This window comes from Varanus komodoensis, unplaced genomic scaffold (assembly GCF_004798865.1).
Source record: "Varanus komodoensis strain SLA01 unplaced genomic scaffold, ASM479886v1 scaffold87, whole genome shotgun sequence".
NCBI classification, from domain to species: domain Eukaryota; kingdom Metazoa; phylum Chordata; class Lepidosauria; order Squamata; family Varanidae; genus Varanus; species Varanus komodoensis.
The window spans coordinates 1039615-1060496 of record NW_025336565.1 but is presented as its reverse complement, the minus strand read 5'-3'; the positions used below and the strand labels follow the sequence as shown (position 1 = coordinate 1060496).

Here is a 20882-nt window from a genome sequence, read left to right as displayed (position 1 = left end):
GCCCATAGAACAAGCAAATTCTATGCCTTGCATAGTTCAAACTCCCAGGAAAACATTGGCATCTCCTTGCAGCCCCTCACTCTGTGGGGCATGGGTGCATAATAGAACTATACAGAGCAATGCAGTCCTTGTACAGCCCTTTTAAATTCCACCATATACTCCTAACCCTGCCTGGAAAATTGCCAAAATAAAAAGCCCTGAAGAATGATTAAAACGGGATCGGTCCAAAAGCAGCTCCTTGTTACGATTTGAAGTCTGGATTCTGCGGCCTCATAAAATCCAGACTTACATGCCATGTGCTTGGAGGACCCTGCTACAAAACCAACCCTGTGCAAAGCCCACGCCCCCCCCCCCACTTCCCCCCAGCGGTTCGTCCAAGCAGTGGGCCAGTGAGAGAGGGCAGCAAAACGACGGGAGCTCAAAGGACTTCTAAAAAAGGACCGCTGTGTCGCCAAGAAGCCCGGCGTGGCTCCGGGGAGGCCGCAGTGGCAAGCTGCTCGTTGCCCGGGCCGGCCTGCGTGTGCGGAGAAGGACGGTCCGCCCAGACAGGGCAGGCGGCCTTCCTCACCAGGTGCGCCTGGTCTCCGGCTGCAGCCCGGCCCATCCGGTGGGCACCAGGCCTTGGGGCCCCTGAGCAGAGCACAGTGGCTGCAGAGGGTGCCCCCGAGCCCAGGCCCGGGTCGCCGCTCTGGCCGGGGAGGGCTCCGAGAGGAGTGCAGCATGGCTGGGGCTGCCACGGCAGGCAGGAGGGGAAACGGACTCTGCGCGTGGGCTGGGGCACTCCCTCCATGGTTGCGAGTGCTCACATGCTAGATCAAAGCCCTGCTTTGCGATCTGGTGCAACCGCGGCTCAAATTAAAACCAGCCACATCTACAGAAAGCCGACATGGCAAGGGGGCGACTTGGCTCCCGGTCTCCAGCCATGTACCTGCCCTCTCTGCAGAGCGGCATCCTTGCTTTCAACGCAGCCAGCTTCCTGGACTCTGGGAATACACGGCACGCGCTCCTGCCTCGGCCCCACGATCCTTCCTTTGCCGTGCTCCCCGGCGAGTCCTCCGTGCCACAAGCTCCTCGTCCCCCAGACCCCTCGTGGATAACCTCGTGCACCCCCCGCCTGCCCAGCTTTATTAAATTACCATTCCTCTCTTTTCAAAATGCAAGAAAAGCAATTAAAACGCACCCAGTCTAAAACCTGACCTAAAAAAATAGGTTCAACTCTCGCTACACACCAGACCCCACGTGCCTGGTGTAATTAAAGTGCTAGGCAGATCCCGGTATCGTTGCTGTCCACCCCGTCCCGCGTCTACAGGCCACGCTCCCCCCACGCCGGGCGGGGGAGCCCCGCTCATTCGTGGGCGTCCGGACTCAGCTCGTCCAGCTCGGTGTACGGCTTGATCTCCCGTTCTAGCAGGGACGGGGTGCGTCGGAATGTAGCAGCGATCTGATCGAAGGTGCGACCCCGCGTCTCCGGCACCTTGAAGAAGGTGAAGATGGCGAAGGCCAGGAGGAGGAGCGCGAAGATGAGGAAGACGTAGGGGCCGCATGCGTCCTGCGAAAAAGGAGGAGAGCGTCACGGACTGCGGCTGCACGAGGCGCCGTTCCTTGTGGGGGCAGAAGTGGGCATCCCGCTAAGGATGGCGGAGTGAGAGACCCAAGGGACGAGGTCCCCCGCAAAGCCGCTCGCGTGCGTACAAGCCCATCAAAACCAGTGGGAGGGGTGCAAGATCCCCCCCGAGTCCTGCTGAGTGGCTGCGGCCCACCACCACTCAGACAGACCCCCCCCCGCCACGAGACTCTCGGGCTGCGTGAGCCGGGCAAGCCGTTTCCGGAGGCCTGGCTGGTCCCTTTGCCCGCTGGCACCACCCAGGTGAGGATTTGCGAAGTGGGGTCACGGAACTATATGTTGTTTAACCTACAAGGTTATGCTCTTACGACCAGCAAATCTTTAGCGATCGCATCAGGAATGCTGCCGTTCTCCTCTTTCCTTAAACAGAACTATGGTCCCGGCTCCCAGGGAGGCGTGCCTGGCACCAGCCCTTGATGCATTTCAGTGCCAGGCTAAAGGCTTTTTATTTTCCTGCTATTTTAACTGGGGAATAGGGTGATTGGGAGGGCTTTATCCATCGAGACCAGCCCCATGAACTGGGCTCAGAAACACGCGGGCAGCTAGTGCAAGCAGGCCGGGACGGGAGGTTTGGGCTGCCTGGTTCTGGTTATCAGCTTGGCTACTTCGTTTGCACAAGTCGCAGGTTCTGAACTGTCTTCAAGGGCACGGACAGCACCTTGCAGTAACCAGGTTTCCGTTGGGATAGCTTGAATATGTCGACAGGGTGCCTGGCCAGGTTTTGCAGCCACGTCCGTGTGAGACCCTTCATCTCTGTTTGCTTTTTATCCCACTGCATAGCTGCAGAGTGCTTGGCGGGCAGCAACGGCCCGCTGGGCTTTTAAAAGCTGGCAAGGAGGGGAGACGGGCTGGACCCGCTCGCCAAGGCTCTGCTCCAGGTGGCTGGCCAGTCAGCAGGAACAATACTGTAGCTCGAGTCCCGGGGGGTGGAAGAGGCTTTCCCCTGGAAGTGCAGAGCAAATATATTGCGGGAGGCTTCGAGGGGCCGAGGTGTCCTTGGGGGCAGCGTGTGGCAGGCCCCCAAATAACCCGAGATGCTCCACGGGGGGCAAACAGAAGATTGGACAGAGGAGATGAGATGCTTCCTTTGCGGCCCTGGGTGCCCCAGATATGCCTGAGTTAGAATCATAGAACAGCAGCGCTGGAAGGGGCCATAAAGGCCATCAAGTCCACCCCCTGCTGTCGCAGGACACCACGTCACACCATCCCACTCAGAGGGCTGCCCAGTTTCTTTTGAATGACTCCAGGGTGGGAGAGCCCCCCACCCCTCCAGGCAGCTGGTTCCATTGCTCTGACGGTGAGGAAGCTTTTCCTGATGCCCAGCCTGAATCTGGGTTGCTGCAACTGGAATTGATTATTCCGCGTCCCCACGTCCAGTCTCGGTGGCGCAAGCCAATCGGCCCCCGCCCCCCCCCCCCCCCCACCCCGCTTGGCAACGGGCCGGCACTCACCGCGATGGACGGGAAGCTCATGCCGATGATGAAATTGCAGGTCCAGTTGGCGAAGCCGGCCACCGCCATGGCGGCGGGGCGGGGGCCCTGGCTGAACAGCTCCGCCACGATGAACCAGGGGATGGGCCCCGGCCCGATCTCAAAGAACGCCACAAAGCCGTAGATGGCCACCATGCTGAGGTAGCCCATCACCGGCGTGCGCTCCTGCCGTGGGGAGAAGGGGACGGGTCAGCTCCTCGGCTGCGAGAAGGGGCAGCCTGGGCCATGCGGGGAGGGGGGCGCTCCTGCCTGGAGGGAGAGACTCGGCACCCCCGCAAGCCAAGGGCCCGCCGGTCCTGGCCGGGCCCCCACCGCCCTCCGCGGAGCCCCCTGCCACGAGGAGCGCCAGCAAGGCCGGGGCTGGGCAGAGCGACAGGTGCCCGAGGCCAGCCAGGCGCTGCCACCGCCGCTCAGGTACTCACGGCCAAGAGAAGTGAGGTCATCATCAGGAGTGCGCAGACCAGCATCCCGACCAAGCCCAGGAGGTGCAAGGTTCGTCTTCCTGCCCGCTCTACCAGGAACACCTTGCGGGGAGGAAACGCGGAGGAGCAGCCCGAGGGAGGGAGGGAGAGAAGCCAGGCAGCAGGAAGGAGAAAGGAGACAGGCTGAGGCCAGGGCTGGCTGCAGAGGACGCCTCCTCCGAGAGACTGCAGCCCCCATCCTCCCCCACTCTGCCTGGGGCATGGTGTAAGTCGAAGCCAAGCACATCTGGCCCGAGCCAGGCCGCGCGAGGCAGCTCTGTGGGGAAGGGCGCTCAGGGCCTTGTCGGGATGCCGCCTGACGGTCGGGACCGAGACGATGCCCTCCATGGCCGTTTTTAAGGAAACGGATCTGAGTTGCACTTCTCCAACTAACGCAGAGACTGGCGCTGCTTTCCTTTCAGATCGTGCACCTCTCCAAATTCTGCAATAGTTCTTGGTTCAAAAAGTACCAGAATACGCAAATTTCGCAAAGGAGTTAAATGCAGATTTGCATGCGACTGTTTTTCATAACAAAACTGCCTAGTGCCACAGAACCAGAGCAGGCGTGTGAACGCCCCCTTGTTCACCCCCCTTAAATGCTCTGCTCTCTCTGGGCTGGGGAGCAAGCCCAGTGCAAGCATGAAACCTCGGCATAGAGTCTTCCGCAAGAAAAGTGCCAATCCCTTTCTTTGAGGTTGTTTTGCTAAGTCTTCAGTTACAAATAAAGAAAAAGAAAGTGGCTTGCGGCCTTTGAAGGCTATCAGATGCACTGCAGCGCGAATTTTTATGCAAATACCGCCAGGTGTCTCTTAGCCTTTAAAGGCGCACAAGCCATTTTCTTCTTCACCAGCGACTTAAACAATGCCTCTTTCATTGTGTGACTTTTTAGCCCTATGGTGGACATTCCTCTCTAAATACCTGTGCAAAATAGTGATTCGAAAAAGGATTCTGTGGTCCATAAAACTTAATGCCCAAATAGAACTGTCATTGATCAATGGCTTTGATCGATGTTTACCTCCCTTAACCTTGCAGTAATCTCTCTGACAATGAGGATGATGCTTAATGCATCTGACAAAGATCCCGCAAGGACAAACAGATATATTCAGGTGTATGTTCTCATGGACTAGAGTGCATTTTGCTGGATGCCTGGGGTGCGGCCAGCCGTTTCCGGTTGCTGAAGCCGATGCCATGAACGAGCTCCGGGAAGGGAAATCTAGGTGGAGGGAAGCCCAGCGAGAGGCCAGCTCTGTGCTCCATCCTGGGCTCCCTCTTCCCTGTGAGTTGGTGAGGCCTCACCCACCTTCTGGGGCCCCTGGGCAGGAGAGGGCTCCCCGTCCCTGCAAGGGCTCCCCGTTTTTATTCCTTGCCTAGGAAGTAGAGTGCAGAGAGCGCCCGGGAAATTGCGGGAGGCCTCGCTGCTCTGCGCTCATTTCTTCTCCTTTCGTTCCCCGGTGGGGCGACTCCATCGCAGGGACGTCCCCACGAATGACACTTTTCAGAGAGGGGGAGCCAGGCCGCTCCCAAAAGCGGGGTCCCTCCCACAGTTTGTGCAGCAGGCCCAGCGGGGCCGCAGTGAGCCCCCCGCCACGTCCGAGGGTGCTGGATGGCAGCAACGGTTTGGTCTGTCCGCACGGGGGTCCGGCAGGGGCTGCAGCTCCTTACCGAGATAATGGTGAACACCGTGTTGACGGCGCCCGCCCCGATGGTTGCGTAGATGGGCTCCTGAAGCCCGGCCTTGGTGAAGATGTCGGTTGAGTAGTAGAAGACCTGGGGGGCAGAGAAGCGCGGGGGGCGTCACGCGAAGGCTCTCCCCGGCCCGGCCAGGATGCAGCTCCCGTGAAGCCGGCTGGAAGGTCCCGGGAGTTCTGGCCGCGAAGGCCGCCGCCCCCTCCGCCCCGGTGGCCCCGACTCACCGCGTTGATGCCGGACAGCTGCTGGGACAACTGCAGGACCACCGCGATGAGCAGGGGCTGGCGGTAGATGCGGGAGCGGAAGAGCTGCGGAATGGAGACCTTGCGCTCCAGGTCCATGCGGCGCTTCTCTTCCTTCATCTCGTTGAGCGCCGCGCTCACGTCCACCAGGCCCGTCAGCCGCTTGAGACCTGGCGGGGGCAGGAGGGGGCTGCTGAGGCCGTGCCCGTGCGTGCGCGGGCGCGAGGCCCGAGTGGGCACGACTGGCGGGCGGGCGGGCGGGCGGGACAGCTGGGAATCGAGGGCAGGGGAGGCGGGAGCAGCCGCAGGGAGGGGGAGATGGGGAAACGGAGGGTGTCCTCCTCCTCTTGCCGGCTCAGCAGGCACCTGCCTCATGCCAGCAGGTGGCGAAGCAAGGTGCGATGGGGAAGGGGGCGGGGGAGGCCAGGTGATCGGCGGTGCCGGCCCTGCGCTGGAAGGGCAGAGAGGGGGAAGGCAGAACGCAGGTGGCCGTGCAGACAGACAGACGAAGACGTGGCTGGGGAGAGGCTGGAGGCTAAGAAAGGGGGCCGGGGGCTGACGGAGGGCTGGGCCCGGATTACGGCTGCTGCCCAGGTGCCTCGTCGGGAGAGAGCATCGTCTGGGAGAGAGCCTCGCTGGAGAACAGTGGGGCTGCTCCCAGGGAGACAGGCCTAGCTGGAACGGCGTGGAGACCGGAGGGAGGGAACGCTGGACGAAGCGCCCGGTGTGGGGGGGAGGGGGGAGGCCGGGCAGAGGATGCTGCTCCAGGGGAGGGTTGGTGGCCGAGGGGCCCGCAGAGGGCAGGGGGGGGTGGCAGGACGGGGGGGGGGGCGGACGCACTGTCTTTGGCCTTGGACTCCTTGTTGCGGATGATGTACAGGAACCGGGGACTCTCCGGGCAGAAGGGCAGGATCAAGAGCTGCAGGACGGACGGGACCACCGTGATGCCCAGCAGGAGGGGCCACAGCAAGGGGGTGCCCAGGAGGGTCTCCAGCCCCAGCACCTGCGGCAGGAGAGAGGCGGCATGATCCAACGGGCTCCTCGCCCGCCAGCGCCTAAACGGGACTCCCAGAGAGACCTTGGAGCCATCCTGTGTCCCACAACCTTCCTCCACATAGTGGCTGGGAATGATGGGAACTGCAGTCCAGACCACCTAGAGGCCCCAGCCAGGCAAGGCTGCATCTCCATGTTCTCAAAGCTAAAATTATCTGTGCTGCGCAAGCACCTGCCGAAATGCTGCCCCTCCCAGTCCGGGCCGCTTCTCAGTGGGGTGGTGCGACTCAGGGCCCCGCAAGAGCAGAGGGTTGGGCTGGATGGCCTTCAGGCCCCTCCCGTCTCGGCCCGGCTCTAAGTCCTGGCACACGTCCACCCAGCGCCTTCCCCCCTCCCTGCCAAACAGGCCCTGCCCAAAACCGCTTCCAGGAAAGGTCATGCCAGAGGTGGTCTCGGGGGGGGGGGGGAGGATCGTTACCTGTGCGAGAAGGATTCCAATGACGATGGCCAGCTGATTCAGCGTCCCCAGGGCCCCCCGCAGGTTGGTGGGGGAGATCTCCCCGATGTACATGGGGACGAGGCCCGAGGCAAATCCTGGTGCGGGGAAAGAAGCGGAGAGGGAGGGGAAACAGAGGGAACGTGGTGGGTCTCCGGCTGCCCCCTGGGACGGGAGCAGGTGCCAGAGCCGCACCCGGGCCCGGCTGCTCCCACGCACGGGCCCGGCCTCTCCTCCAGCAGCTGCCACGGGACTCCTCAGTGCGTGGCTGCCCAGAGCCTCGAAGCCGCCCGTGAACGGAGACCAGGGCTGGAGGGCCGCCCGGCTGCCATTTCCCCGCCGTGGCCGGACGCTCCACGGTGCTCTGCTTGACTACAGCTCAGCTGCCACTCCGGCACACGCGAGTCCAGGCCCCCTGCTCATTGTGCCGGCGCATGTCCTCTTTTTGGCAAGGCACCAAGCGGCGGGGCAGCTTCAGCCGGCACCCACGTGCGCCTCCCGTGCTTCGCCGTCTGCAGCCTCGGGTGTGTGTCTCGAGCGGAAGGTCTGGGCTGGGGCCCCTCCCAGGCCACCTGCACCTGCCGCAGGGCGCTTCCGGCCTCGGGACCACCTGGCGTGTCCCTGCGTTGCACCTCAGACTCTTGCATGAGCGCTTGGGCCATGACCCCCAGCCTGTTCGCCTGTGTCTCTCCCGCTAACGTTTCCCTTGTGTTTCAGGTCGGCCTGCAAGTTGCCCGCCCTCTCTCCCTTTCCCCACCTGCAACGCCAACGGCGCTTTCTTACCTGAGAAAGTGCCAATCATAAACCGTCCAAAGATCATCATCTCGTAGGATTTGCCCAGCTCTGCCAGGCCCATTAAACCGCCCCCGAGAAAGGACAGCCCGTTGTTCACTATCATGGCCCTCTTCCTGGATGGGCAGAGAGAAGAGAAGCGAGCGGGTCGGAGACGTGAACCAAGCCTGGACGAATCTCATGCAGTTTCTATGCCGTGATATAACAATTCTATAATGTTCTATTATAGTTTCTAATGCGATAGCCTAGGGAGGGCGCTAGCAAAATAGGCAAAATTTAAACAAATAGATAGATAGAGAGATAGGTAAATATTCTAAAGCTGCAGACTGTGCCGAGTCTAACAGTTGTACCCAAACTGCCCTTGGTCTGAGCCAGGGTGGCTTTTCCTACATTCTTATGAACCAACCGCTCTGCGGAGCCCGAGGTCGGACAGGGCTGACCGACGGGTAGTGCCTCTTGCCCTGCACCCGTTCCCTGCCAGACTGTGGCTGCTGGTTGCGGTTACTCTGGCGAGGGAGGGAGCGTTCCGCAGGCCTCAGCCGACCGCTGCCTGTCGTTGTTCGTGGCAAGGCGCCCTGTGGCAATCAGGGAGCAGAGGGGGGTTGGGCTCCGGAGCACCTGGCCTCAGCGGGGCTTTGCACGTGCTCAGAGACACCCTCATCTTTTCCTGACTTCACGTGGAATAGGCTCACCTGCCAAGCCGTTCTGAGACGACTCCCACCAGGAAGGAGCCGAGCATGCCCCCGATGGAGAAGATGGCAACGGACAGGGACCAGAGTGTCTTGAGCAAGTTGGTGTCGATGTACTCCCCATTGCGGTCCTTCCATGTGGCATTGTAGTTCTGTTCAATGATCTGAACGAACGGCAGGGGCGGGAGAAAATGGCAAGCGGTCCTTCCCGAGCGGGAACGCGGCCTTCCCCACATGGGAGCAGAGCCGAAGGACGCCAGAAAAGCCCTGCCGGACGAGGCCCCCCGGATCCCCCGAGCAGGAGGGCCACAAGGCTTCCGCCTGCCCCCGCCCCTCTGCAGCTGGGGTGCAGGGCCCCCGCTCATAGCCAGCAAGGCAAGTAGCCGCAGAGGGCCTCCCATCCCACGAATCCGGCCAGGCCCTTGGAAAGCCGCCTGGCCTGCTGCTCCTCCACCAGCGGCCCCATGCGGCACGATCGCCAGAGGCTCGTGAAGGCAAAATGGAGAGGGAAGCCCATTTCCCAGTGCTCTGAACTGGGGGACTCGTCTTGCCAATACGGAAACTCGGAGCATTCCCAGGGACCTTCAGGACTGGGACCTGTGCATGCTCAGAGGCACCCTCTGGGACCCGACTTCGGCCCCAGCACTGCTCACAGGGGGAGCCCCACGACCCATACCTTCTGCGGAGCATTGATGACGCCGATGTTGTAGCCGAACTGCAAGGATGCCAAGACGGCCGCGAAGACGGACAGGACCAGGGTGGTCGTGATCTGGCCCCCGGCCTCCTCCTCCCCTTCCTGTGCAAGGACACACACAAGCACGCGGAGGTGACTTGGCTGCCACGCCGTCTCCCGGCTCAGTGTGGTGGCTGCTGCCCTCAAGGGCACCCATGTGCCCGATCCTTCCAAAGCCTGACGGCCCCCTCAGTGCTGCTCTGGGGCCCCAGACGGGGGGGTCCAGGGGGCAGGAGGGCTTGCCCCCCCATGTACAGTCTTCCTGGGGGGCCCCGCACAAGCAGACTTGTGTTCTGGCACAGGGTATTCTCGCACCCATGCGCGAGCACAGAGGGCGTTGTGCTGCAGCGTCACCCCACATCGTCGGCTCGGGGGGATCGCCAGGCACTTCAGCGCCAGGCAGGTTGGGAATGGCACCAGGGCGGGGGCTGTGCGGGTCGCCCACAGAGGGGCAAAACTAAGGGGTCTCCAGGTGGATCTGAGTGAATGCAGCTCCTGGGTCTGTTCTCCCCCCCCCACAAAACCCCCCCCCCCCCCCCCCCCCCCCCGGGGGAGGAAACCCCCCCCCCCGTTTCGCGACCCCTTCACTCCCCCACGCAGCATCCACAGCTCCCCAGCGCCACTCTCCTGGTGCCCTTCCAGAAACCCTGAATGGCCCCCAGCTGAGCCCGCTCCCCAGCCCTCCTTCCAGCCCCTCAGGGCCGCCCACCGCCCATCTCCCTGCTCCTGGAGGGCAGCCGCCCCGCCTGCCTGCCTGCCTGCCTGCCTGCCTGCCTTGGGGCGCCCGGGCAGCTGCCCCTGGGCTCCGGCCATCCTCCCTCCCCGGGAGAGCCGCTTCGGCTGCGGGGGCGCATGGCGCCAGGAAGGGCGCGGGCCGGCAGGGGCCCAGCCCCCCGCGGACCCCCTGCCCGGCGCGTTGCGCAAGCAGGGGGAGGAGGAAGCAAGCCCGGTTATCGGCGGCGCGCATCGGGCAGGCGGGCAGCCCCGCGCTCTCGCCCGCGGCTCGGGGTCCCGTCCGTCCCAGCCGTCCGCGTCGCGCCTCCGCTCGCGGGCCCCGGGGGGCGCCTGGCCGGGACGCCGCGGGGGCAGCCCGGAGGCGCCCCTTCCCCGGCCGGGGCAGCCGCGCAGCCCACGTGCAGCCCCCGGGGCGGCGCGGGGCGCGGCCGGGCACGCCTTCCCTCCACGCGGGCTGGGGCTCCGGGGAGCGCGTCCCCCGGTTTCGCGCCCTCCCCGCTCCCAAGGGCACGGCGGGTGCCCCGAGTGAGGGATGGACGGGGGCCCGGCTTGCACGGCACGGCACGGCACGGCACGGCACGGCACGCAGAGGGGGTGCGTGCGGGCGGGCGGGGGGGTCGCCGGCCCTTCTGTTTCCCCCAGACACCTCGCCGGCCTTGTCTCGCCGAAGGAGACATGTCAATATTTGACCGCAGCGCGACAAAGCGCCTTATCGCCTTCTTCCGCACTCGGAGTGGCAGCGCGCCCAGCCGCGCCAGGGGGAGCGGAAGGCGGGCCGGCGACAGCCAGGACGCTGCGGGACCCTCCTGCCCGCCCGCCCGCCCGCCCGAGCGGGGCCTGGGAAGAGACGCGCGGAGCTCGGATGCTGGCAGCCCGGGAAGGCGTCCACCTGCCGCGCGCGCGGCGGGCCAGGCGCTGTGTCGGCGGGGGTGCGGGCGCGCTGCGTGCCCGCAGACCCCCCTCTCCTCTCCGCCCTGGCACGCGTGCGGCTCGGGCTGCGGGCCCGCGGGAGCCGAGTCCCCGCTGGCACGCCGCCTCCGCCACAGCGAGCCCCTGCGGCCTTCCTGCCTTCGGGCGGCGTGCGCACAGAGGATGCGTGGAGGCCGAGAGGTGCCAAAGGTGCGCCAAAGGTGGCCGGCGTCGGTAATCCGTTTTGGATGCGGCCTCATCCTTGACCTCCAACGGCAGAGAAACGTCCTCCCAGTTTCCTGCGGGACTCCGAATCGTGTCAGAGACCTTCGCCGCCTCTTCCTCCTTCTGGAGATGCGTCCCCTTTCTGTCTGGTGACCGGCCCCGGGCCGCTCTTCAGCGGTCTTGCCTTCCGTGGGGCTGAAACGGCTTCCGGGCCACAGCTGGCCGTCTCAGACGGGCGCTGCCCCGGCTCGCGTCCACACGCTGCCCAGACGGCCGTTCTCCTCCTCCTCCTCCTCCTCCTCCTGGGCACGGGAGGGCAGCCCCATGGGAGGAGGCACCCCCGCTCTGCCTCAGTGCCAGCTGCCTCTGGAGCCTCGGCGGGCGCGCCTGGGAAGGGCGCAGCTCCACCCCGTCGACCCCGGGCGGAGGGGTCCCGCCCTGCGCAAGCAGCCGGCCTGGGGCGCCTCGTGGGGAAGAGGAGCCGCGAGAAGCCCGGCCGGCCGAAATCTAGAGGCGTCTAGAGCAAGAGAAGTCTCACATACCCTTCTTCTTCCAAGGCCCATCACGACCGGTTTGCTGAGCGACGAGGAGGCGTCCGTCCGGTAAGTCCACCCCCAGGGAAGTGAGTCAGGCTGCGCGGTGGAGTCAAGTCGTCCCTCCCTCTTCCCCTCTGGGCCTGGCATGTCGGGGCGAGGCCGTTTCCAAGGAATTGCACGACAGAAAAGGGCAGCCAGAAGGCACAAGGGAGCCATGACAAAGGAGGCAGCACTGCCTAGTGGCTAGGGGTCCAATTGCTGCCCTGCCCGTTCTTTGTTGGTTGGTGCTGACCATCTTGTTAACTCTTTCTGGCTGATCTCCTTATGTTGTCCGATTCTTTCCACAAGTTCTCAGCAGGTGGAGATTCAGCAGGTGGAGCTCCACCTGGCCTAGAGGGGCTTTTCTCCTGCAGAATGCCCGCCTGCCAGGAAGCTTCTTGTAGGCACAGAGGGGGACTTGCTTGTTTTTAAGGTGAAAGCCCCTGCTCACAGTTTCTGAGGAGTTCAGGCACTCTGATGCCAGATCTCTCCATAGCACGACCAGGTCTCAGTTAGGAGGTCTGCTGGGGGGGCGGGAGGGGGGCAGAGGAAGGCGACTGGCTGCTTGTTGCAACTGCTGTCGCTTTGTCCTTTGTTGGGAGCCAGAGGTCGCCGGCCTGGACGGGTGGCTAAAACACGCGTTTGTTTTCCAGCGATTTGGTATGAACTCCCCCGCATCCCGTGGGAAGGCGACCGGGCTCAGCACCCGCCGAGAGCAGACGCGAAAGGACCATATTAGGAGATGGTGCTGGAGCCGGGAAGCTGCAGAAATGTAAACACCAGGAGGACTTGACCCGGGGAGCTTCCCAGGCCTTCCCTGCGTGTTGGGACAGGAAGGAGAGGGTCAGTCTCTCGGCCTCCTGCCCCTTGGGGGCGCCTTCAGAGGAGCACGGACAGGAGGGGTTAACTTGCTGCGCCACCGAGCCCCAGGGCCATCCTGAAGATGGCCAAGCCGTGGCAGAGTGTCTCTGAGCACATGCAAAGCGCCTGTGCTTGATGCTTTGAGCAGCCGCCACCTGGCCTGTCAGATGAGTGGAATTCCAGTTGGGATACAGGATTGTTGCCAAAGATTCGGCCCGGGGGCCTCTTCTTGAGAAGCAGTCCGCTGGGAGAAGCGACTGGAGCTCACAGCTCACGGAGGGTCAATTTGCTTCCACAGGAGGAACCATCCTTGCGGTACGTCGGTCTGCTGACAGAGCGTTTCTATTTATTTCCAGCATCTCCAGCCACTCTGGTTCCCTGTAGGTTTGATGTTTTGGGCTTGGGAATTCCCTCCAGCACAAAAGGGAAATACAGCGTGTTGGAGAAGGAAGGAAGTGCTCTTTTCTCTTGCCAGATCCCAGTTAGCGCCTGCCCCTCCCCAGTCCCCAGTCCCAACTGGGGCAGATGTTGGAAGTATCCCTTTAAAATTAACATGCACACCCATGGCTGAAAGCGTTCCAGATTTCCACATGTTGGTCTCGATTACTCAGAACTGTAGCTGGTGGGGGGGGGCAGATTCTTTTTAACTGTCTGGTGTACGTGCACAGGAATTCGTACACACAGAAATGCGGCACGACACTTCCTCTTGCCTCGGCCCGTTGCTGCCGCAGATGGTAAATGCAGATGGGAGAGCACACTGGAAAGATTTGGTTTTTCTTTTCTTTCGTTGAAAAGCAAGGTCTCCTGTCAGATCAAACTGAAGAAAGTTTAAAAGAAAAGGAGAGAGAGAGCGAGCGAGCGAGCGAGCACATGTGCTTCTGTGAGCCGCTGCTGTGCAAAAGCAACTGGGCAGGGCACAATAAATGCAAGGACTGGTGTCACCCTGCCCTGGTCGTTGCTGCACAGAGCGGAGACTGGGGAGTGGGGAGGAGGGCAGGGAGGGGCCTGTGGGATTGTCTGGGGTAGAAAAGGGGGAACGGAGGGAGGGCCCCGAGTGCTGCCTGGCATGCAGAAAGTGGAGAGGGAGACACACACACTCTCTCTCTCTTTCTCTCCACCCCCTGAAGAAGATGCAGGACAGAGTCATCACTCACGGCGCCAGTCTGGATGGCGTTAAAAGGGGATTGGAGCCATCCTTGGAGGAGGACGAGGTGGTGGCTCTCCGGGCCGCTCCTCCTGGTGGCTCTGAGCTGCTTCCAGAACCAGAGGCAGTCGTCCTCACATCCGGCTTGCTGGGGAGCATGGGCAGCAGAGTGCGGTGGCCCTCAGATCCTGCGGGTGCTGTCCAGGGGGCAGCCGGTTGGCCTCGGGGGGCACGGCCCAGAGGCCGCTGGGGGAGGTGTTCTTGCACACAGAGGCCACATTTTGCCGTTGATGCATTTTGCTTCGGCCAACCCTGTGCTAAAGCCGCCGAAATGGATCGGGGCACTGAGGTCCTTGCGCTCTCCCAGCGCGGTCGCACCCGGTTGCTCTGGCACTGCGAGACCCTTCCCGCTGGCCCAGCACTTGGGGTGACGTGCAGAAGATACACAGCCTTTCGATTCAGCCTCACTCCTTCAGCGCTTCCGGTCCCATTTTACAGACGGGGAGTACTGAGGCCGAGGAGGAGGACCTGGAGCAGGGTGGGAGGGAGAGTCCGCCCACATCTAAAGATGCATAGAGTGGCAACCTTAATATGCCACCTCCGTCCTATCGGGATTACAATGAATTAGATCGCAGAGCCACAGAACAGCAAGCAAGTCCTTAAACGTGAAAAACTTTGCAGCAAGCTCAAATGCCTGGGTGAAAAACCGTGGTTTTCCTGGGCACAGAAGGATCCGTGTGCGATTCATTAGGCTTTAATGCCACCCCCATAGTAATGATTTCAGGATGGTACAGAGGGTTAAAATTAAAAAATAGGAGAGATGAAATGACAAGAGAGCAGTAATGCAACAGCACACCGTGAAACCGGCAGCGAGGCAGCTTCGCCGCTCAGGAAGCACAAGTGACGCTCCAGCAGAAAGGAAGCTGTGCCAGAGGGCTCCCCGGGCGGTGCCAGCACCGAAAAGGCCCCGACTTAAGGAGCCATCCTGGCGGGGCGCTTGCAGAGGGCATGCCATTGGGGCCCAGGTGCGTAGATACAGGTGGAAGGCAATGCACCCTAAGGCACCTAGGCTTTGAAGGACGGAAACGTGGGATTGGGCCCCCAAACCTGCCATTTTGCCCGTGCCGACGGCAGAGACGCTAGCATGGCCTGACAGTGCCGGATGGGCCCAGTCGCCCGTCCTCCGCCGTGCCCATCCCGGAGTGTTTCTCCGTAAACAGAGAGGCAGCTGGAGGAAGTCTGCTGCAGACGGTCTTAACAGCCCGGACAGGTTGCTACAGGAAGAGACACACCTTCAGATAATTGGGTCCCCAGCCACTTAGATCTCTGCAGGTATGCGCCAGAACGCCGAAATGTGCCCGGGGGCCTGTGGAATCCTTTGGAACTCAGCACAACGCACACAAAACTCGCCCCACCAGTCGCAATAGACGGTCGCTGTGTTCTTTGAAGCGCCGGAGCTGCCCTCAAGGTGGGACCCCTCGACTCCCGGCATCGCACGAATCCAGCCACTCCCCAACCACATGACCACGGTGGGCAAAGCAGAACCTGGACTCTGAAGCAGCGCACGGGGCGGAACTGGCCAGAGCAGGGGAAACACTCGATGCCCTGCCCTGCCCTGCCGGGACCCACGGGCGAAGCGCTGGGGCCGTCGATGTGGCTGTAGCTGGATTGCCTCACCCAGAGGGTTCGGAAAGGTGTCAGAAAGGACAGGAAGAGGGACGGCTGTGCCATGTGGCCTCCCCAGAGCCCCAAGTCCCTGAGCCTGCCTGATCTTGGAAGCCAAGCAGGGTCGGGCCTGGCTGAAATCGGGGGCCGGGGGGGGACCGCCCAGGGAGCTTCGGCTACAGGCATGTCATGAATAAAAGAAATGCGGGATGGAGGCTGCAGAAATTCTAAGGTTGCCCCTTGGAGCCAGCTAGTCCAGGTTAGTTAAAAGGCACTCTGCAAGTGCTCAGAGGTACTCTTTCCCCATTGTTACCTCTTCCATGGTATGGCTTCCGGCGCGTCAAGCGCATGATTTGACCTCACCTCACAGTCCCCTAAGCTTCTCACTAAGTGATCGGCTGCAGGAACTCTGGCCAGGGGGGTGGCTTGCAGCCAGCAGGACTAGTATCCACGATAGCCTGCCTTCCCTGCTCCCAGGCCTTGGGCTGCTCCCCTGTGAAGCTGTCCAGGTGGGGGGCCAGGAGCACGCCCACCTGAGGGCATGAAAAGGGATCTCCCCGCACACGCGGGCAGAGTCACAGTCCCCAAAGGCCGCCTGTTCCCAGGACTGGAACAGCCAAGATTCGGTCCGCAGGGGGCAGGGAGCCAGCCATGGATCTGCGAGGACGCGGCAGATGAGGGCAAGGCCAGGCCCGTCCTTGCTCTCCATCTGCGGAAGGGGGCTGTCCATGTCCCCGCACTCTGCGCCTCCTCCTTCCCCTTCTCTGCCCGTCCCACAGACAAGACCAGCATCTCTGACTGAGCACGATCCTTTAAAAAGGAAAGCTGCCCATGCCCCCAGGGTGAAAACGGAGAGGGAGGCAGGGCTGGCCGTCTGTCCGTCGGCCTCCGTGCCCATCCGTGCCCCCCCTCTGGGCACCACCTGTTCTCGTGGGCACCGTGAGCAGAAAGCTTTCCACACATTCTTAAAGGGCCGGCAGCAGCCCTGGGGACCCCCCCCCCCCGTCTCCCACTCTGCCTCTGTAACTCTGGGGAAAGGGAGATCGGGGCAATTGTGACAAAGCCACAACCAAATAGGGCAGCTTTTGTGCCGGAGCTGGCGCTGCTTCCAGCGGCTCTCGGGCTCCGGAGAAGGCCATGCGAGCGGCTAGGAGCCGAGGACCTGCACAGACTGCAGCTTGCCTGGGGCGCCTTCGGGTCTCCGTTGGCATGGTCCTCGCAGCAACAGAACTCTCTGGACACCTCGGGCCTGCCCTTCCAAAGCTGTTGCCCTCCGGAAGGGCTGGACTACAGCTCCCATCGTTGGCCGCACCCCTGGGGAGGATGAGAGTTGCGGCTGAAACCGCCTGGGGGGGACCAAATCGGGGCACCCTTTCCTTCCCCTAGTTCTAAGGTCCTAGCCATGCTCAACCATGTTGCCAGAATATTTACCCACTACTGTGTACTCACAACACATGAAGTCGCATTTTGAAAGATGCTGGTGCTCCTGAGCATGCAAAGAGTGCATTTTTTCCCTCACCAGTGCACAACCCCCTGGATTCCTGGACACAAGTAGTTTTAACAGACTGTGGCTTCCAGACCAGTAACTCCCAGCGAGATTCGCCCATGCCTAAATTCAGAAACTGCCCCCCAAGCAATAATAAAAGCTTTTAGAATGCAAGGTGTGCCAAAGGTTAGGAATTTTCTACTGTGACGCAGAGAAAGCGCCGCTGCTCTGGGTACTACAGGAAGGACCTGTGGAGCTCGTGCATGGGAAACTGTAAAACACGGGCGTGACGCACCGACACGTGCACATGAGCCAAGCTCCGGAGAAAGGACAGGCTCGGTGCTCATGCTGCCCCAGGTAACAGGGTCACCAGGGCTTGGAGCCCTCCCTGAAGCCCAGGCTGCAAGCGCACGCGGTTCCCCCCTTTCCACAAGCCGTGCGATTCCCAGCACACTCGTGCGCATCCGAACAACACGCAGCACAACGGTGCAAAGGCCTCTGCGATGTGTTGTGCGAGAGGTTTCACCTGTGCATGTCTAAAGAACACCTGGAGGTGTGGGGGGAAGCAGGTGGGAGCCCTGAGGAGGAGAAGCCGAAGGAGGAGGGCAAGGGACAAGACGCCAGCCACTGCTTCCGTGACCCAGCGTGCTCCGGTTGCCGGGCCAGTGTTCCCAGAGCTTGGACTACACTCCCATCATCTCAGCTGGCATGCACCCATCCTGGCTTGGCTTGATGGGGGCTGTAATCCCACACAGCCAGAGGGGAGTGTGGGTTTTGGCCCTCTGGGTCCATGTGTCTTTTTTCCCATGCCACCTTGGATAAGTCACTCTTCCTGGGCCTCAACTCTCCCACCTGGAAAGTGGGCACAACAGTAATTTCCTGTACTGTTCAGCACAATTATAAACCTTTTCGCATGTGTCTAAATACATCCTAGGGGTGAAGTGCGGCATGAATTTAAGGCATGCTGGAACAAATACGCATCTTTTATGTCACCAATGGTGATGGACGGGTTTGGTCATGCGCCTTCCCTAATTATAACACCTCCAGAAATTATATTACCTAACCTGAGTAACTGAGGCATTATATCGTCTGTTCTCTGAACAAGTGCCTATTGGGGTAAGAGGAGTCCAGAAGGCCGGTGCTTTTGTGGATGGTTCCTATGTTGCATGGAAGGATGCAGGTTGACAGGCAGGTGCGTATGTGGCCAATTCCCACGTAACAGCCACCTGGTTCCTGAAGGTGCTCAGAAGAGCCAGAACTGCTCTGCCTCGGCTGCCCGTCACTGAAACAGAAAACTGGCCAGGACCCATGGGAAATGCTGGGGGCGGCTCACATCTGGTTCAGAGGGGGGAGTAATCCATGGGCTGTCGTGCCCCCAGAGCCCAGCTGGGCTCCCAGCCCTGCTTGCTAGCCAGAGCCAACCCAGGAAGCGAATCCGTGGTTTATTGCCCAGTTGTGAACTGGGGCTTGTTGGCGTTAGCGCGCCGAGCGCTGCGGCCGTTGTTTTCTTGCCTAAGCACGCACTGGGCTGCGCCCTAACCCCGGAGGTACACGGCAAGGTATCCAGGTGTGTTGGTAAATCCCTCCATTATGGAATCCGCATAGATCAGGCCCCGCCGGGACTGCCATCCCGTGACGGCAGCCGATTCAGGTGGCACCACATTTCGAGAACGTGTGTGTCGGGCTGCACTCTGCGCGTGTGGGCCGCATGTCTTGTGCAATGCTGCGACCCCCGGAGAGTTTATCCGGAGCAGAACTGGAGTGGAAGCAGGGCCAGAGCTGAGGTATTCCCATGCGCCTTCGGGTTATGGGGCAGCACAGAAATGGAGTTAAATAAATACGCAATCGACGCGGCAGCCCCTCGCCCATGCGCCCGAGCAGCCCGGCCACCCACCCACGTGGCTCCTCAACATGACACAAAACCAGGGACACGCCGAGCGCGGAGTGAGTAAAAATAGGTGCTGGCACAGCTCACCACGGAGGCCGAGTCTGAACGTCTACTAACAAATCCGGGACCTTTAAATATCAACAATGTGTCAGCAATGGCATCAGTGCAGGCAGGAGGTCCAGAGGGCAAGAGCCCGAAATTATCCATCCAGATCTACTGCCCCCGTGGCTCTTTGCTCACCGACAGACCCTCGCCCTGCCCCACACCCAGGCCCCCTTCCTCCTCTCCAGCCCGTTACCTCCTCCTCCTCGTTCTCCTCGTCCTCCTTTATCCGCAGCTGCTGGAACCCCGTAGGCATCTCCCTGGACGGAGGGTCGCGAGTTCAGATCCCGGGCCGGCAGGGATGCTGCGCCTGAGCGCTTCCTTTCCCTTGGCAGAAGTTTTAAATCCCAGGCGAGGTGCGGGGGCGGCGGCGAAGTCCGCGGGGCAGCGAGACTCCCCTGCGGGGAGGAAGGGCGGGGAGGGGGTGGATGGGGAGGGAACGGGGGCCGGAGGCAAGCGCTCAGGAGGGCGCAGGAGGGGAGAAAGGCTGCCGGGCAGGCGAGGGGCGGCGCGGGGTCTCGGGGCCGCGAAGAGGAAGGCGGCCGAGCCGAGGCGGAGAGGGACTGCGGCGCGCAGCCGGCGTGCGGGGCGCTGGGCAGCGGGCGGGCGGGCGGACCGGGGGCGGGGGCTGGCGCAGGGCCCCCTCGGAGCCCGCGCGCTGCCATTGGCTCCCCGTGGCCCCCCCGCGCGCAGGGAGCCCACCCTCGGACGAGCCCCTGGGCAGCCCCCTTCCTCCTCCTCCGCGGGCTCCGCGCGTCTCCATTCTTCCCTGGGGCGGGCAGCGCGGGGGAGCGCGCCTCCCCTTTGCGCACACAACAACCCTGCCAGGTAGGCTTGGCCGCAAGTCGGGTCCAAAGTCACCCGGGAGCGGCACGGAGGGCGAGAGAGGCTGGAGCCCGGGCCGCCTGCGCCCAGCCCAGCTCCCTCTCCAGTTCTGGACTGGGACTGCGCCATGACTCGCCCGCACGGCCCTCCCTGTCGGCCCGACTTCGACGCGGAGCCCCCCCGCCCCCCGCGGCCAGGCCGACCGGAGCAGGGCTGCGGACGGGGCCCGCGGCTCCGGGGACGCGCTGCGCTGGCGGGCTCGAGGCACGAAGGGAGCCGCGCCGGTTTCAGTCGCTCCCCTGCCGGCCTGGCCCCACGAGGGTCCCCCCGCTTTCCTTTCGCCTCCGCCCCCCCGGCTTTTCCTCTCCCTCGCCCCCCGCCGGGCTTCACATCTCCAGTCCAGACTCCCGACTCGGGCAGCTCGCCCGGGGCTTCGCGGCGGTTTGCGCCCGGTGCCCCTCGGGCGAGGCCAGGCGCGCTGGGGGACCGGGGCGGAGGCGCGCCCAGCGCCCGAGCTGCCCCCCTGGGATGCGGGTCACGACGCCAGCCGGGGGACACCAGGTGGGGGCGGCGGGGAAGAAGCCTGCTGCCCGCCCGGGTCCCGCGCCTGCGCCCCCCGCGGTGCCCCTCGGAGAGCGCTGCGCCCTTTGCGCCGAGGCATCTCGCCTCCTGAGCAGCAGGGCCAACTGCGCCCCCCCCCCCGCGAGGAGCGCCGTAAAGGCCAGCAGCCCCCGCCCCTTCCCTGCGATGGGGCTGCAAGGCCGTCCGTGGCGCTGCCCCGCTTTGCTGTCCCCTCGAGGTGGGCACGGCAGCTGTCGGGGAGGGGGCGGCTGTCTCCTGGGAGGGCCGGCCCTGATGCTTCGGCCCCCTCCCCAGGACCCCCAGAGCTGCTTTGCCCCGAGGGGACACGCAGGACTGGAGCGCCCCGGAGCTTGGGTTTGCGGACAACCTGAGAGCGCCGCAAGGGAAGCATCCACGCGATTCCAAAGCGCGGCACGGAGCTTGCGACACGGCCGGCTGCACCCACTCCCAGCGGGGTCTGAAGCGGCTCAGGGGCACCACGGCCTCCAGGCCACGCCAGCTCAAGCCACGCCACAGGACGGCTCCTCCCTTGCTTCGAAACCCACCCTGACCCACAGCTCCCCACCCCATGGAGCTGGGGGACCCACTGCTCTCCCCCATGCCCGGATCAGCCCAGGGAAAGTACGGGGGTGCGAGGTGTTTGGGGCGGGGGAGAGGGGAGACAGGGCTGCTCAGG

At 62.9% G+C, this 20882-nt stretch overlaps 1 protein-coding gene across 5 annotated transcripts; it reads right to left on the bottom strand.

Moving 5' to 3' along the window:
• Positions 1-873: 873 nt before the first annotated feature.
• SLC2A4 (solute carrier family 2 member 4) lies at positions 874-19130 on the bottom strand. Of its 5 annotated transcripts, none has more exons than XM_044417203.1 (11): positions 18996-19130; positions 9153-9272; positions 8480-8640; positions 7779-7903; positions 6978-7093; positions 6347-6509; positions 5489-5676; positions 5238-5342; positions 3537-3638; positions 3076-3279; positions 874-1549 (listed from the first exon to the last, which is right to left on the bottom strand). In XM_044417203.1, exons 1-11 carry the CDS (start codon positions 19053-19055, stop codon positions 1346-1348), a joined length of 1548 nt encoding a protein of 515 aa, XP_044273138.1. In that variant the 5' UTR covers positions 19056-19130; the 3' UTR covers positions 874-1345. The 5 variants fall into 5 exon arrangements, with proteins under 5 accessions (XP_044273138.1, XP_044273139.1, XP_044273142.1 ...); XM_044417204.1 differs by lacking the exon at positions 18996-19130 and adding an exon at positions 11621-11692; XM_044417207.1 differs by lacking the exon at positions 18996-19130 and adding an exon at positions 11181-11202.
• Between the last annotated feature and the right edge of the window lie 1752 nt (positions 19131-20882).